The sequence below is a fragment of the Gossypium hirsutum genome, chromosome D09 (assembly GCF_007990345.1).
Source record: "Gossypium hirsutum isolate 1008001.06 chromosome D09, Gossypium_hirsutum_v2.1, whole genome shotgun sequence".
In the NCBI taxonomy this organism is placed as follows: domain Eukaryota; kingdom Viridiplantae; phylum Streptophyta; class Magnoliopsida; order Malvales; family Malvaceae; genus Gossypium; species Gossypium hirsutum.
This window is the reverse complement of record NC_053445.1, coordinates 53,590,598-53,608,310: the sequence shown is the minus strand read 5'-3', so window position 1 is coordinate 53,608,310 and position 17,713 is coordinate 53,590,598. Positions and strand designations below refer to the sequence as shown.

The window sequence follows — 17,713 nt, the reverse complement described above, 5'->3', positions numbered from 1 at the left end:
TTTTATGATTAAATTTCACATGATTTTATTAATAGAATAAATTTAATTTTAATTATAAATTTATTTAATTTTATATTTAATTATTAAATATAATTCGATAAAAATAATTTAATTCAATTTTTTGAATTGATTAGATGAAAGTAAGTTACTCATATTTAGCTAATTATAAATTTTTATCGACCCAGATTAAATACTAAAAAATTAATAATGTTATTTTAACTACCACAATGTATATTTTTTTGTCAAATATAAATATCATATTGGATAAAATGACACATTATGCATAAAAAATTCAACTTCGTTCAAATTATTTATGATTTGAGTCACGAATTGACAATTAATTCTTTTATTGAGTAAATGCAAATTGAAAAAAAAAACCACTACTTTACTCTTTTTTTCCTCTCCTTCCAATAGAAATGATTTTTTTTTTTTTTTAAAACATTTCCTTCGTCACCATTAAACAACAAAGCATGTCAATCTAAACAATGATACATCAGATTCATCTAAACAATAAATGTTTGACAATTTCAGTTGGCCCCTCTTATTACCGGGACATATATGAGGCATTTACATCGAAACATCAATACCTGCAAGACACGGTGGAGTTTTTATGCAATGCCAAATTTCCTTTCTCCGAGAACTCGAAATGGCTCCATGCATTGACCGCCAGAACCAAGTAGAGATTCCATTTGAGATAAAAGCTTTATATATTTGTTTATATCAAAATATTTAAGCGTCAATGTCCATCGAGAAATATAACTATAACAATCTAAGCGAGGTTATGAGACAGGTTCTGATGCGGTAATGCAAGCAGGGAACAAACTGCTTGCCTTAACGAGGAACTCTCTTCCGACTCAGTATCTCCTGCTCTTTCAATCGATGCTGGAACCTGGCAAGGCGAGCTTGAAGGCCAACCAGACCAGCAGCCTTGCGTGAAAGCACAAAGCTTAGTTGGGTCACATAATTGTCGATGAGGCTGCCTGGTTGGTCCACCTCTGCCAAAAGCTTCATTTCCTGTTAATATTCGAGCAGAACAAGATGAACAGTGGTATAAATTTTAATTGGTGCATGAATGTTTGAGAAGCGGAACAATAAGTACTAGAAATCGAAAAGATTTGACCACTAATCCAGGGCTAGTTTACTTACTTCACGAACAATTTCCATTGTATCCTCAATTTCTTTTCTGTGAGCAGCAATTAAAGCCTCTTCCTCCTGCCACAAACCAAAAGCATACACAGAATGAAGTAAAATCGAAAAGCATACATATAATGACAACCATATCAACGGCCTACCTCAAGTATTGCATTGATATTCTCATCAGGAGGCTCGGGATCATATTGTCTATGTCCAACATTATTTGCATTGCTATAACTAACAGCATTTGACTGCCTAGACTTTGTAGTGGACAAATCAGATCCTCCCCCGTCTTTCTTAGCTACGATCCCGGTCATCTTATCTGACTTTTCTTCTCTAGTCACTTTTCTAGGAGGTGGTGACACCTTCTGCAGTTTCTCTTCTGTATCAGCTGAGTTTTGAGAATTTGATGAGTAAACTCTTTTTGTTGAGCTGCCGTAGGAGTTATTCACTTCAAATCTCTCCCGACCTGTTGGCCCAGAAGTCAATCCACTTTCCTCTCTCCTGTTGAAAGAGTAACCTGACGGAAACTTTGACAGCTGTTTATCAAAGTCAACAGTATAAACATCTTTTTCTACAACCCTTTGACTTGTATCAACAACTTTGGCTTCCTGTTGTTGTTCATATACGACTTCTATATCTGCGGGAGCTGGCAGAGAAGATGCTGAAGAAGCATCCGTATTACCTGGTGGTAAAGAAGTTACAGCCTGGTCCTTTTTGGGATTACCACTTTTGGAAAGACTTTTAACCCTGTTCATTTGGATAACAATAATCTTTATTTAATCAACAAGTAGAAAAATACAATGTAATGCAACAAAGGAAGTTCATGTAGTGTCTCGTTATAGAAACAAGCATACCTATCAGCATATCTCAGAGTATTGAGAGTGTGCTCACATGAACCTGCATTTGGAGAAATACACGAGATCATAACAGTCCTTGAGTTGCCAACGAAAGAGTCACGGAGCACTTCAGTGAGTTTGCTCCCACGGAATGGTATATGGATCTGATCATTGTCCAGGGCACGAATACACTCCTTGAGAGCCAAAAGGCTCTTATTAATTTCTGCACCCTCAATCCTGGCAAGAATCGGAACCAGTGATATTAGAACAAACCAAAAAGAAACCAGGTGAGGAGAAAAAAGATTAATGTTAGTTTCTCCCCTCTTTTTGTCCTTGCATAAAAATTCAAATCTACCTAGTTTGTCGGTCATTGTCGGTGGTGTCTGCACCTCTTTCACTGCCAGCAAGATCAATAAAAGAAATCTTTCCCACAACCTTCCCACTTTTAGATTCATTCCCATCATTGTTCCGTTTCGACTCCTTTATCTCAGGGTGTTTCTTGATGGCAAGTTGTAAAATAGCATGTGACCTTGAAGACTCCTCATTTGCACCAGTAGATCCAGTGCTTCTTGCAGCATTTCCCCTCTCAATGTATTCCTTGACAACTTGCACATCTAACACCTCAAATTCTTGCAGTCCAACAATACAGACTTGTTGTCTCCCATCTTCTCTCATACAAAGTTTCCTATGAAGAAACTTAAATTATTCAGTGATCTAATAGTTATTAATATGTATGTGCATGCACATTTATACCAGAATACATACTGAAAGAGAGAATGTGTGAAGGGCAAATGGTTTGATACATAATAGAAGGTCAAACCAGAAGATAATTAAAAGTTATTACACATCATAATCAATCAAGTGCTTTTAAGAAAAAAATTGATTTATAACACACATGGACATGCATAAATAAATAAGCAAGGAAAGAAAAGGGAATTACTTTCTATCACTCAAAAGGTCAAAGAGTTTTCCACCATATATCTCAAAATAGCTAAGCCACAATTTAAATCTCTGACTGTGATAAACTGGCTGATGCAAGAATCTAATGAGGTCTTGTGCAGCTCTGAGAGGTAATGGCTGCATTGTGAACGTCTTACCACTACCTGAAATAAAAAATATATTCCGTGAACTGGAAATTAGCAACAATACCACAGAACCATGAACTGCAAAAACAAGGAGATGTGAAACAAAAGACTATAAACCAAGGAAAATAAGAAAATGACTATCATGTCTTAGGCTAATGTGATTTCTTTAGTTTACAACAGAGCTTTCTTCTCTTTTACAGAAACTAGTTCTTTTAGCACTAATTCTCTCATCAGTCTCGAAATTCTGAAACCCAATCATATGCATCAATTTTCTACTAATAATTCTAAATCTTCCAAATAGTTTCCTCCATTCTGTTTAAAATATCATGTACATCAATTTACAAAAAACTATGGTTCCAACTAGAATCTAATTTCTTCATGACTCTTTGAATTTGGGGTCTGGCAATGTTTCTAAACCAAAGCAACCATTCCTGGTAAGGCATAAGGGCGCAAGAGTAAATGTAAATTGATGGAATATAAAATAAGATTGACGCTAAAAGGAAGTTTACAAATTTAACAGCCAAAACTAATTCACTATGAAGTTCTGAGGATTTACAATGATTCAAAAACTACCACTTTAATATTCACGAAAAAGCTATATTTAGAAGAAACTGAAAGGAATAGATGGCTATACACCATCCAAGATGCATGTAAGCTTTGAGATTCAAAAATATTTCCTTCTAACATTAATAGTGCTTCAAGCATACAAAAGCAGAAAATAACATATATAGCACACATGACATTCAGGAAGAAAAGTCTGAAACTGTACGAACCTGTTTGCCCATATGCAAAACAAGTGGCTTTTGTTCGCTGAAAAATTATGGGAATAATTGGCTCAACAGTAACACGATAAACCTGTTGAAGTGAACAAGAGGGGGAAAAATCAATCTTTGGCTCTAGCAAAACACTAAACAAATTGGTCATAATCTACTCAATGCTATTCAGGAACTATGTTTAGATGGCAACAAGGCATTAATTTTTAACCAAGCATTACCTCATCATTAGTAACATGCTCATCCAGAACAGCATCAAAACAGAATTCATGCTTCTCTACGTATGCTGTCAAGTCCACCTTTCATATAACAACCAAAGCAGATATAAGCATGAGAAGAGATGACATATCAAACAAGCACCAATAATTCTAAAAATTCATCTCAATAACCACATAGTAACCTCACATTAACTTTTGTGAATAAGGGACAAACCTTTAGCTTGGGTTCATGGACCGTTAAAGCATTCTCACCTACAGTTACTATATCATCCTCCTTCCGAGAAATTTCTTTCTTGTTTAATGGTCTTTTACGTACCTTGTACCATGTGCAAGAAAAAAATTAAGCTTCATAGGAAACTTGAAAATTAAGGCATAGAAGACTGTGCTACTAGCACGCATCAATTGTTCCAGCCCAGATAATATAAAACACACTGACAGAACATACCACAACTTTAATCTTAGCAACATTATTTTCCCTTGTACTGATCTCTTTTTCATTGGCAATGAATGACGAAGCAGAGGCATCTGCATTACTTTGCTCTTTTTGCTGCCGGCTAGATGTCGCATTAAATTCGTTTTCAAATGATCTGTTCACACCTGGCATGAATGGTGATGGCTCAAAAGGTTCTGAGATAACATGCTGCCAATAAATCAAATCAACATTTATTTTCACAGGGAAAATTTTGTTACTAAATTGAGAAAAATATAAAACGGAATAACAAGAAGAAACAAGAAACATGTCAACATTTTTCCACAAAAATGAAATAAAAATAGTAGAACTGCATGATGTAAACAATATAAACTTTAAGCAATCAACCAATGTGGAATTCTCTGGCTAAGTTATGTTCCGTGCATAATATAACCATACCTCAGAAAGAAGCTCTGTATCATCAATAGCATGAAGATCCAAAAGGCCAGCTCCAAAATCCCCCTTGAACTCTGGAGAATGGAACCCATCAGATGTAGCCTGCCCTCCAGAACTTTGGGCAGTTGGTGTGTATGGCTCCAAACCAAATTCACCATTAAATTTGAGGTTCCTCATTAGTTTGAATAGCCGCTGCTTCTCTTCAGCAGATTCTGCCCCATACCCCTACATGTATGTAATAGTAACTTCCTCATTACCTTGTCAATACTAAAATGATTTTTCCCACCAACTTCATGCAAAAAAAGGGAAGAAATTATGCATTCATAAACTCAGAATTGAATATAAATCGCGAAAAAGGAATAGAACATTTCCCTTGATTAAAAGGTGATGGCAGCAATTAAAAGTACATTAACCTAAATCAAATTGCATAGAATCATAGAAACAATAGAAACATAAACAAATAAAATACATGTGGTAAATTAAAAGCGGAACAACAGTACCTGCATGAGTAGATTGGGAAGGAGGCGTTGGTCGATGCCTGTAGAAGTCAAGGGAGAGGCCAGATGCTGCAATCCAGCAGATTGCAACCACCGTGCCATAACAGCATCACCAGCATCTCCGCCGGCGGGACCAGCATTGTTGAAGGACCCGCCGCCTCCAGCGTGATCGTAAAACGCCGTCGCAGCAGCATTGCTTTGCTGCATCTGGCCACCGGCGTGGCGCTGCGATCGCCTTTGCGGAGCCAAATTTTTAAAATTTGTTTATCAACGCTACCATAAGAAAAGAGATCAAATTTCAGAAATAATAATAACAAGAACAGCAATACAAAGAAAATAAGAATATAACTAAAAAATTACTTACGAGGTGGAGAAAATCCAAAAACTCGAAGAAGATGTAAATGTATTTCTTCGAAAATGCAATTTCCAATAATTCGTGCAAATTTCTTAAACCTATCCAAGAAAAAAAATTACTCAAATTCACGCATTAAAATTATATAAAAATAATATTAAAAAAACAGTAGAAAAAACAAATAAAATTACCAGATAATGTTCAAAAAAAAAAGACAAAAGGAAGACGGCAATTGAAGATCTACGAACAGATCTGAGAGAGAAATCAAATTATAAAAGCAGAAAATAGTGTTTGATTTTATTTAATTTATTTCCTTTTTCTCTCGAGAAATTAAAAAAAAAATCGATGAGAACTGAAATCAAATAGAGGGAAAAATTAAGCGCTTTTACGAAATGAAATACAATTATATTTTTTTATATTGGGTTAATTCCACTAAATAACCCAAAACTATGGAAAATATTTCAAATTGGTGTCTTAAACTTTAAAATATTTTAATTGAATTGTCAAAGTATCGGTATCATATCAATTTAAGCATTAGATGTTTATTTGGATCAGGAAGCATATTTAAAACATATTAATCAAATTATAAATGTGCGTTTACTTACCATATATACAATTTAGATATGATATGTTGAAAAAAGACACTTTCAATAAAATATATATTGCTTTTTTGTAATATGTTAATTCAAAAATTTTCATTTAGTAGATATACACATTTAAAAATTTATCTACTATGCTTCGCATCATATTTGAATAGACATAAAAGTATAATTGCAAATAAGGTGTCAAAAAAATTTCCTAAAAAGATCAAAAGTAAGTTATAAATTTCGGGGACAAAATAAAAATTTACCATTATTCAAATTCATATTCTTACAATTTCTAAAGAGGCTCTAACGTAATTCTACCACTAATAAATCCCATAATAATTAATTTAATAGAAGATGGATTCCAACCTAAAATCTTATATATTACATAATTTATTATCTATTTAGGTATCTACTTTTCGAAAAATAGAAATTTAGTCTTTCTACTATCTATATTTTAAAATTCAGGTCTAATTAATTACAATGTCATTTTTTTAAATTACATGACTATCAAATAAATTTTTTTTTTAATTTCAAAATGTTACAACAACAAATTTAACAAAAAAAATAGTGTTAATAGTTGGACTTGAATTTTAAAAATTGAAAAGTAAAAGGATTAAATTTCATAAAATAAAAATACTAATTTTTAAAAGTAGAGAGATTTATTGCATATTTTAAGTTTATTTATATTGGATAACGTAAAATATTAAATTATTATATAAGATGGTTGGTTGGATCTTAAGGTGGACCCAACTAAAAACAATATCTTTATTCAATGCACTACTTTTGAAGTAAAGCTTCGCTTTAACTTAAAACTTAAAAGCATGTCTAATTATTTTTATTAAAGCCTTATTTTAATTTGAGAGTTTTAATATTTATTTATATTCCTTAATTTATTTTAGTTTAAATCGAAATATATTTCTATTATGATTTTATTTACAAATGTGATTATGAATTTATTTTATATATAAGGAAGTTGGAAACACTTTTGTATGGCAGCATGTCATTAATCAAATCTATTAATAATTGATGTGTTTCTTTGCTTTAATCCACATTATTATCACCTTGTATCTTGTTTTGTTTGACTTCTTTTAGGTAATTAGGGCAATTTCACAAATCACCACACCCAACGCTAGATGTGTTTATTGCTTTAAAGGGAGAGGAAAGAAAGATATTTTTTAATTGGTTTAAATTAAAATTGGGCCCTTAAATCATATAGTTTTTATAATCAGGTACATAAAGTTTTTATTTTGTTAAAACTTGTACCTAAACTGTAAATTTCATTTCATTTTTGCTCCCAAAACATGATATTAACCAATAAAAAACATAACAAGTGGCACATTTCTTATTGGAGTTGTACACTTTTTGGATAAATTTGATTATTTAGTTACTACTTTTGACCAAAAAATTAGATACCTAGTGACAAAAGAATATATTTTGAGGGCTAATTTTGTAATTAAGTTTTTTTAATTCCATAAGTATAATTTAAAAAAAAAACTACAAGTGCCCTAAATAAATGATGTTTGAATCAAACCGGTTGGACCAAGAATCAACTAGGATATTGATATGAAAAGTGATATTGAATCAGATGGATTGAAAATTTGCACAAACCGATTGAATAAGCTAAAAAACCAATTGAACTGAACGAATTTTTTATTTTTAATATTTTAATACTTTTTAATTAAATGTTTAATTGAACCGATCAAATCAATAAGAAGATCGATTTAACCATCGGTCCAATTTAACTATTACTCTTAATTAGTATTTTAAAAATTAATGATTAAATAAAGAGAAAATATATAAAATTTCTAATTATTAAAACTTAATATTTGTTGAGATAAATTACACTACGGATTAATCTAAAATAATGTATTATTATTATTATTTTGATCACTTTGATTTTTTTTCGATTTAATTATTAACCGATAGAAAATTTGTTAAATATGGTCGCTCATTAAACTCTTAAACTTGACCTGCCATGTGGCCATTTTTTTCCACTAATTTAAATAAAAGAATAAAATACCCTATCCTTCATGAAACCCCACCGTTTTGAGGATGATGACCCGCCGATTTTACAACCGCCGGCGGTGAGGGGGCATCAGCAGTTGCAAAGGCGGCAACTGACACACAGACCGTTGCTGAGTCACCAGCAAAAAAGGGTGAAGAAGAAAAGGATGGCTCTGCATTGAAACATTTGAAAGCTCAGCTTCCTCTTCAACTTTTTGCAACAGAGTCTTGACTTGATCTCTTAACAAAGCCTCACCAGAACCAGGAGTCATCATCATGCTCTTGGCTCTACTACTCCGCTGCTTACCTATAGCAGATGACGGTGTTTCCATTGCAAGCCCAACAATAGGTGAGTAGTCATTTGTTATATCAACAAGAGCAGACCTTTCTTGTGGATGTTTCCCATTTACCAAAAAACAGTGAAGAAGAATACCATCACCTGAAAGGTCCTTATCTTAAATATACATACAACGGTCAACGTTAGCACAAAAATCAATGAATAGAAAAAAATCTATTGCAACTGCAACTGCTGAACTCGCCTCACCGCCAGCGGGTTGTAGAACCGGTCCCTCGTCTGAGTTCAGGCTACCGTATACCCGCCCGAGTTTGGCATTCCACTGCTACGGAAAACGTTAATAATCTTTTCGAGAATCCCGAAACCTCCTCCTCCTTTCCAATCTTTGGAAGGTGGTGATGATGATGATGATGATGACATGGAAGAAGCTATCCGGATTCCGTTGAGAGATCTTCTAATTGGCGACGGAGATATTCCGTTTTCTTAGTCATCATCTTCGTCAGAGGCGGATGAGCTTGAAGGATTACCAACCGATACATACTGCGTTTCGAACCGAAACAATCGCCGGAATCATCGTCGAACAGGGGTAAGAAGAGTAAATCGGCGAGATCATCATCCTCAATTAGGATATATATGTTATATATATATATATATATATGTTTAACATACTAAAAATCGGAAAGGGATAAATCAATAATTAGTTTTAGATGAATAATATATCAGAATCTACGAGTAGGGTCGAAAATAGATCTAAACAACAACAATAAAAAGTCAATGTCAACTGGATTTATCAATTCTAATATGAAGTTAATCAATCCCGAAATTTAATATTGCTTCAACGATTAGATTGGCCAATCAGACTAATTGAATTGAGAATCAATTAAGATATTAGTTTAAAAGGGGATTTTGAATTGATTGACTCATGAATCGATATGAACCGATTAGATTCATGTTCTCTTGTATTAGCAATAATACCTATATTAATTAAGTCAAGACTCAATCAACATCAATACTTATGTTTTTTTATTAAAATACTTATGTATTTTTTATAATCAAATTAAAATAAATTGTTTTTTACTTACTTATTTTGAATTTAGATCAAATCGAGTTAATCTAAAATACAAAATTTTGTTCAAGCCCAAATTATGCCATCTAATCCACAAACAAGTCCATTTTGCAAGATCTTGTATATGAATATATCTACTTTTTTGCACATAGGGGAGTAAAAGAAGACACCAATGCTGGTGAGTGATTTGAGTTCGATTAGAAAGAAACTCAAACTTGCTTTGGTAATTATCGAGCCAACCTCGAATAATTAGAATTATAAAGCAAGCACAAAAATATTCAATTCAAATGGTTCATGATCCTCATCAAGCTTTTCATTTTAATATATATTAACTATTTGAAAATAATACTTTTACTCTATTTATATAGAAAGAACTTAATTATAAATAAGTTCGAATTTGAATACTAATAAGCTTAATCAAGTTTGAATTTGAATTATGAAAATTGATAAATGAATCAATCTCAGATTGAATATTGAGCCCAAATTTCAAATTTACCATTATTCAATCTCAATTCAGTTCAATTACACTCACTACACACAAAAATAGCAATTGAAATGAAAGAAAAGAAAAACTTGATTAGCCTAAATTAAGACTAGAGAAAAGGTCTCTTTTTCTTTTAACTGTCTGGTAATCAGAAAACCGAGTCCATGGCCGCAACAACCTCATTCAAAAAAATAATAATAAGCATCATCTTCAACATGGTTAAAAACCCTAGTGTAACTCGTTCAACTCCATTTATTTGAAAAAAGAGGGTTTTATTTTTCGAAAGTTGTAATAAGAAAGAAAGAGAGAAAAGAGATGTCAATGAAACAAATCATGGTGATAGCGGTGGACGATAGTGCGCCTAGTATGTACGCATTAGAATGGACACTGGATCATTTCTTTACACCATTCGGATCCCTCCAACCTTTTCAACTCATTGCTGTTCATGCCCGACCCGTACCCATTTCTGTTATCCAACTTGCCGGTCCAGGTATTTCACATCAAGCTGTTTCATGAGTTGACTCAGGTCGGGTTTAAAAAAAATGATTTGAATTCAATTTTATTGAGTTAATCAGTTTCATTATTTATGTATTTGAAGGGTTGTCTGAAGTTGACGGACTCTTTAATACATTATATATTATTCTAAGTTGAGATTTTTTTTTTTTACTATCAAAATTGTATGAAGTTGATAAAGTGGAAATAACTTGTTTGATCAGACCTTGCCTTGCGTGATGCAATATCATTAAGGGTTTAAACCCTTACCCCTTACATGGCATCAAAGGGCATATAAAACTCCAACTTAAGATAGTACTAGATGTGTTAAGGGGTTTGTCGACTCCAAATAGATAAAAATTTCAAGACTTTTTCAAAAAAGTCAAAAAAAACTTTCTAACAAGTAATATTTTTAAATCTTTCAAAGGTTGATTTTAAATTTTTATTATTATTTAAACCATATTTTAGTCTAATCGGGTTGACTCGAGATACAAAATCTTTTGTAAAAACTCAACTTGAACTAGGCTTATTAAGCAATGTGGACCACTCATTCTAATAAATAAGTAATTATTTTGGGTTCAAATCATTGAGATTCAGGTATTTTGGATTCAAGCAATTTTGAATTTGGATAATTTAAGTTTACCCATTAAAATTTTCAAATCAAATTATATCTCGATAATTTCTAGACAAGATCAAGTTGTTACCTTCTTATAATCAAATAAGATTGACTTGATTTGACAAAAGAAGAAGAAGAAGATTGGTTTTAGTTCAAATCAAAATTAACTAGATTAAATCATTGAGTTATAAAGTCAAATTTAATGAGTCTAATTTCGGTAAAAGTACTATTGAGACTTCTGAATTAGGAGTCAAATTGTGTTTTGTTTCATTTACTCAAAAAATTAATAAATTAATCTATATATATTAGATTAAAAAGTAATCTATTTTCTGTGTTAAAAATTTCAATTTATTTTTACTATTAAAAGTTAGTATTACTAAAGAAATAACTAAGCAATTATGCCACGTACCTCATACTCATGTGCATAAATCAATTTTTTATTAATAAAAAAAAAAGTTTACTCTTTAAACCCAGCCACTCCATAATACTTTCACCGTCTAATTCCACGTGTATTCCCGGATTAAGAAAATAAAAGAGGTTGGAATCTCCTTGCGGTTTAAATGAAATTCTATAAACGCAGCAACTGCGGAGATTATACCCATGATGGAGATCGATTTAAAGAAGGCAGCCGGAAGGATCACAGAGAAAGTCAAGGAATTATGCAAGAAAAAATCAGTAAATTTCTTTTATATATCATATAAAATGTTTTCCTTTTTTATTAAATACACTAAAACAATTATAATATATATGTATATATTTAAAGGTGAATGAAGTGAATGTGGAAGTAATGGAAGGTGATCCAAGGGATGTGTTATGTGAAGCTGTTGACAAGCACCATGCAACTATTCTGGTACTAGGAAGCCATGGTTATGGCATTGTGAAGAGGTAAATTTTTATCTTTATTTTTAAAACGTGAACAAATAGATTAGATTTTTTAAAAATTTGTCTGAAAATGGAACATGCAGGGCTGTTTTGGGAAGCGTAAGTGATTACTGTGCTCACCATGCTCATTGTTCTGTAATGATTGTGAAGAAGCCTAAGAACAAGGAGTGATCAGCTGGTTTTTGTCATCAGTATAAGGCCAGTGATTTTGATGGGGGTTTTACACCTTTTTTATATTTTCATTTTAGATTTTGGAACATTGTTCAAAATAATTATTTATTATTATTTACTTTTTTTTTGAGTAATTCAACAATTTTATGAATTTAACAAAAGTTTTTATCTTTTTTTAATTTTCACTGTTCTGATGTGACATTTTAAAATTTACCTCATCATTTGAAAATTAAAAAAACTATATCACATCTAAAAAATATAAAAAATTATAAAAAATTCAAGTGATAACATGACACAATCACATAATGCCATATCATCATATTTTAATAGAAGCGATCAAAAGCAGTCAAATTTTGGGACTAATGTGGACAAAAACTATAGGGACCAAGATGGAAAAATTACTAAGTTTATGGACTAAATGTTAGTTTATTCCTTCGTGAAAATTGCAAACGAAAGCGAGCACGTGACTCTGTAAAGAAGTCGGTATCCAGAGGGAGTAAAAATTAAATATTGGAACAGAGACTATCAGTTCAAAAGGAGCCTCGATAAAATGACAATAAAAAGAGTTGAGACTGAGCTATCACTGCTCCACCGTACTACCTCCGGGACAACCACCTCAACTACCGTTGTTATTTAACTGTCGGTAAAAAATAGTCTAATTGTGTTTTAGTCCGTCTATTTAGAATTTGATGTAATTTGATCAGCTATTTTTATAATATTATTAGTAATTCAGATTGATAGCACTCACCGATACTATCGCTAACTGAATTTTCATGTGGCCTGGACTATGTGATCAAAAAATAGTAAAAGAAATCTATGTAACTAAAGCAATTGTATCAATTACGACCAATAACATTACGAAAGTAGAGATAAAATAATGTCAAATAAAAGGGATTAATTCTTAAATTTCAGCATTTTAGAGGTATTAAAACTGTAAATAGACGAGAAAAAGCAACAACGTATAACTAAACAGTGAAACAAGGTTGCCATATGCAAATGACAACAATGCCCTCGATTGCTCATGATACGGGCCCTTTGATCGCTTGGGTATTCAGGTAAAATCACAAAAAGAACACAAACAAAAAATTCTACGTGCGATTATACTGTGCCTCATCGGATGCAAACTATTAATCACCGGCGACGGAACTTACGGTCATCGGAATCCAATCCTCAACGATGCTGAAACGAATGAAGACATAACAAAAACAGGGCTGCGACGTTAAATCGTCAATCATCGGAATCATCGCCACCGCCGAAGATGGAAACACGATTGTAAAGCAAGAACAAGACGAGGAGAAGAAAGAGGGCAACGCCGACGGGGGAGCCACTTAGACCGTAAATGGTGTCGGGTTCACCGGTGGAGAACACGCCGGAGACAAAGGAGCCACGATCGGAGGAAAGGAACTGGATTGCGAGGAGGAGGAAGATGGGCAAGAGGAGGAGACCGAGTGGAGTCAATAGCTCGGAAATGGCTTCAGTGATAGCTTCACCTTGGTCACCGTATAAGAACGGAGCTAATACCACGATAAATACGACCACTGCTAGTATTACGCCGTGGGGTGGACCATCGCCGTGTCTTTCTTGCAACATTGTCGTTGTTGTAAGGTTTTGGCGAAGGACTAAAATGTAAGGATTGGAGAGAGAGAAGATCGTGTAATTACCATATACCAAATTGCGTTTTGCTTTTTAACTTAGATTGTAAGTTGGGGTTGTTCAACTGTTCGTAACTATTATATATATATATATGCAAATTTTTAAACATGACTTCAGCCGATTAAATCATGGATTTTTGGTCTTTAATAAATTATTAGAGTCAATCATTTTTTTCCTTTGTTCTGGTTTCATGTATTGGTTATCGGTACAATCTACAAGAGCGAAGTCATAATTTTTTTTAGGAGGGGTTGAGATTAAGATACATATCTTTATGGGAGGCAAAATACAGTTTTACCTTAACATTGATTTATATTTTCATGATTTTTGAAGATATTAAATTAAAATTCTAACATTTTTAGGACTTAATTTTAATTTTACCATACATTAATAACTTAAAATTTTATAAACTTTTAGGGCCTAAAATAATAATTTCTTAATTTAGGGGTGGCTAAGCCCTTGCTTACCCCTCCCTTCACCCTTACCAACCGGCCCGATCGAGTCCAATTTCAGCAACCTCATTAAACAGTGACTTTTGATATGAAATGAGAGTGTTTTAACAATATCATTTAACTCTCTTACATTACATACTCCACCGTATTACTCAATTGAGTTAAAATAAAATTATAAATTTCAGAAGTAAAATAAAGTAAATAGAATTATTTATTTCGAGGAGACAAAATTCTCATATTTCAACAGATGATTTGCAACGACTCGATAGTCACGGGTATCGGAAAGTATATTTTTGGGACTCTGTTTTCATAAAACGGAAATATTTATTTAAAATATTTACGAAGTTAGTTGTGAAGTTAATTAGGTTTTGGTTGGGTGAAATTGCTTGAATTAAGAGTAATTAAGTAAAAATACTAAATTATATAAAGGGTGAAAGTTGAATTATGGATTAAAGAAAATTAAAAAGACCAAATAAGCAATTATGTCAATGGTCATAATTGAGGCAGTACAAGTGTATATATTATGAATTTTTAAAGTTAATATAATATAATATAATATTATATTATATTATATTATAATAATTAAATAAAAGAAAGAGCATAGAAACGAAACAGAAGAGAAAAATGAAAAAAAAGGAGGATTAGGATTTCAAGGTTCAAAGCTCAATTTGGTTAGTCAATTTAGTCTATTTTCTTATAATTTTTATATTTTTAGAATTTCGGTATTAAATACTAACTGACATATGCTAAAATTTTAGAAATTATTGAGTTTTTAAATATTGTTTATGTTGAATAATTAGAGTATTAGGGACTAATTTGATAGGTTTTTAAGTTTGAAGTGAAAAAGGATTGAATTGTAGAATAAATTGTAAATATTGAGTAATAGGGACTAAATTATTAAAAATTAAAAATTTAGGGATTTAAGTAAAATTAGAGAGTTAAATCTAGATTAAAGTGAAAATTGAATGAAAATATAGAATTGATTGTGAAGAAATAAAATTAGTCTCGGTTTAGGGACTAAATTGGAATTTAGACAAATGTTGAGTAAAAATTGAAATATGCAATATGAAATTGAATTGTATTGTATTGATGAATTTTAATTGTTTTAATTCCGTAGCTAACGTCGTACCGGAATCTTCGACTAAAAAGGGGAAAGATAAATTCGACGAGGAATAGCTCAGAATTTTTAGTTTGTATTTCTATAATCTAAAACTAGTTATTAATTGTTGTAATTGTTGGTTAAGTAAGAGTGCAAGTTTTCCACAAATGATTAATTGCATCAAACTTTGCTCGAATTTTAAATTTATTTTTTTGATCTTTAATTCAATTTTAAAAACATTGATATTGTATTAATCAAATCTTTAAATACATGTGGACATTAAATTTGAGATGCTAATTGCTATTTAGTGCTGAAGCTAATGATTTGATTTAATTGTACGATATTAATATTTTGAAAATTCGATTAAAACATTGTAAAATTTGAGAATATCTTATGCAATTAATATTCTAAAAATTGTAATTGATCTTTATGAGTTCCCTTAACACAAAAGAAGTTACAATTTTACCGATTAATATCCAATAAAATTAAATTCAAATTTCAATATTTACAACTTTTTTTAAAACCAAAAAATAGCAAATGAACAATTTAGTACACAAAGGGCGTCCCTAGGGTTTGTAGAGTAAATAAATAAATGTTTTTGCAGTTTGATTGGATCCCACAACACCACATGCTGCAAACGAAAACCCTATTCTTTTTTTTTCTCTGATTCTTATGCATTGGTTTTATATAATAAATTGGAAAAAAGAAAAAGTTTTAATCAAATTTATAGTTATCTCATGATTACATTAATATTAATTTTTAAATTTAAAATGCACCCAATGGACTGACATTGACCCTTGAATCCGAGACACAATCCTTAAGTATCTTGTAATAATATGTGGATAAATGCTAATAATGACTGTCAGCAAGTGGCACAATTACTCATTGGATCTAACAGGCAATTATAAAATTCATTAAAATTTTGGCTACATGTTTATTTGAGTATAATGAAAGCAAATAGGACTGAATTCAGAAATTTATCTTATGAGGATATTAATTTCTATATATATTTTTTTTTACTTTTAAGAGCCAATGTTACTATCTACCTCTCCTTTCGCCTGCACACCTGATAAATTATAATATTTCTGGATTTGAAGGATACGTTGTTAAACAATAAAGAAAATGCAAATTTACGCCTAAACTATATATAATCAAAATGTAAGGTGTTGAGCAAGAACCCTCCATAATAGCACCTACCCACACAACAAGCAAGTTTCGTAATAGAGCACAAAAATGTAAATTTTACCCATAAATTTGCTTTTTTTTAGTTTTTTAAATGTAAGGGCCACAAAAATTATTTTTATTTTTAAATTAAATTACACAATATAAAAATATTAATAATTAAACTTTTTAGAATCAAAATTAAATTAATTTAATATACAAATACTGAGAATTAAAATTATTATTATACCCATTTTAAAACGTTCCATTTGGATGATATCTTTTCCTAATGAGAAAAGCATGTGGGCTTTAACAAGAAAACAAAATAGTCTAGCTAAGGCCTGAAATAGTGACCCAATCATGGTTCCATTCCATACCTTAAAAAGAAAAAGATGTAAAATGTTGAAAAAAATTTCAAAATTAAGTACTCACATTGATTGACATATATTTGGAAATAAATAGTAAAGAATAACTTTTTTAGCAAAAAATATATTAATATTAAATACATGTTATTTTGACAATAATTTGTGTATTATGCATCCTATTTACTTTTTCTTTTTCTTTTTATGTATATTTTCAAATAGAAGTGTTAATGAGAAATCGGTTTATTTGAGTTTATATTTTTCAACGTCAAATTAGTTTGATGAGATTTGTCTTATTTTTTAATATTAATAAAAGGCTAGTATATTAAAAAAGTCTTTAAATTATTGCACTTTGTTTAAACAAGTCCCTAAACTATTTTTGTAGTTAAATAAGTTCCTAACATATGATTTTTACTCATAAAATCTCTTTATTTTAATAATAAAGTAAATTATTTTTTGAATTTTATGCTTTTATCTTAATTTATTGTTGACGTAATAAAAATTATATACACTTTAATATAAACATAAAATTTAAAAGAATAATTAAGTAAAACACTTTTAAGAAATTTTAAAAATTTATTTTTATTTAATAAATTATTCTAGTCAAATTCACATTAGCATGAAATGAA

At 31.1% G+C, this 17,713-nt stretch overlaps 3 protein-coding genes across 3 annotated transcripts; 1 reads left to right on the top strand and 2 right to left on the bottom strand.

The window, feature by feature from the left end:
- Nucleotides 1–473: 473 nt before the first annotated feature.
- On the bottom strand, nt 474–6,226 carry LOC107931479 (kinesin-like protein KIN-13A). The gene is made up of 14 exons (XM_016863369.2): nt 5,955–6,226; nt 5,776–5,864; nt 5,415–5,684; nt 4,918–5,139; nt 4,495–4,689; nt 4,264–4,365; nt 4,053–4,130; nt 3,832–3,913; nt 2,914–3,076; nt 2,329–2,658; nt 1,992–2,210; nt 1,293–1,884; nt 1,147–1,212; nt 474–1,014 (listed from the first exon to the last, which is right to left on the bottom strand). The coding sequence occupies exons 3-14, from the start codon at nt 5,616–5,618 to the stop codon at nt 832–834; spliced, it is 2,436 nt and encodes an 811-aa protein (XP_016718858.1). The 5' UTR covers nt 5,619–5,684; nt 5,776–5,864; nt 5,955–6,226; the 3' UTR covers nt 474–831.
- Nucleotides 6,227–10,437: 4,211 nt separating this feature from the next.
- LOC107931438 (universal stress protein PHOS34) lies at nt 10,438–12,494 on the top strand. The gene is made up of 4 exons (XM_016863313.2): nt 10,438–10,689; nt 11,888–11,982; nt 12,071–12,192; nt 12,273–12,494. The coding sequence occupies exons 1-4, from the start codon at nt 10,515–10,517 to the stop codon at nt 12,358–12,360; spliced, it is 480 nt and encodes a 159-aa protein (XP_016718802.1). The 5' UTR covers nt 10,438–10,514; the 3' UTR covers nt 12,361–12,494.
- A 746-nt stretch (nt 12,495–13,240) lies between these two features.
- LOC107931385 (uncharacterized) lies at nt 13,241–14,118 on the bottom strand. Its single transcript, XM_016863266.2, has one exon. It carries the CDS (start codon nt 13,948–13,950, stop codon nt 13,588–13,590), a length of 363 nt encoding a protein of 120 aa, XP_016718755.1. The 5' UTR covers nt 13,951–14,118; the 3' UTR covers nt 13,241–13,587.
- Nucleotides 14,119–17,713: the final 3,595 nt, after the last annotated feature.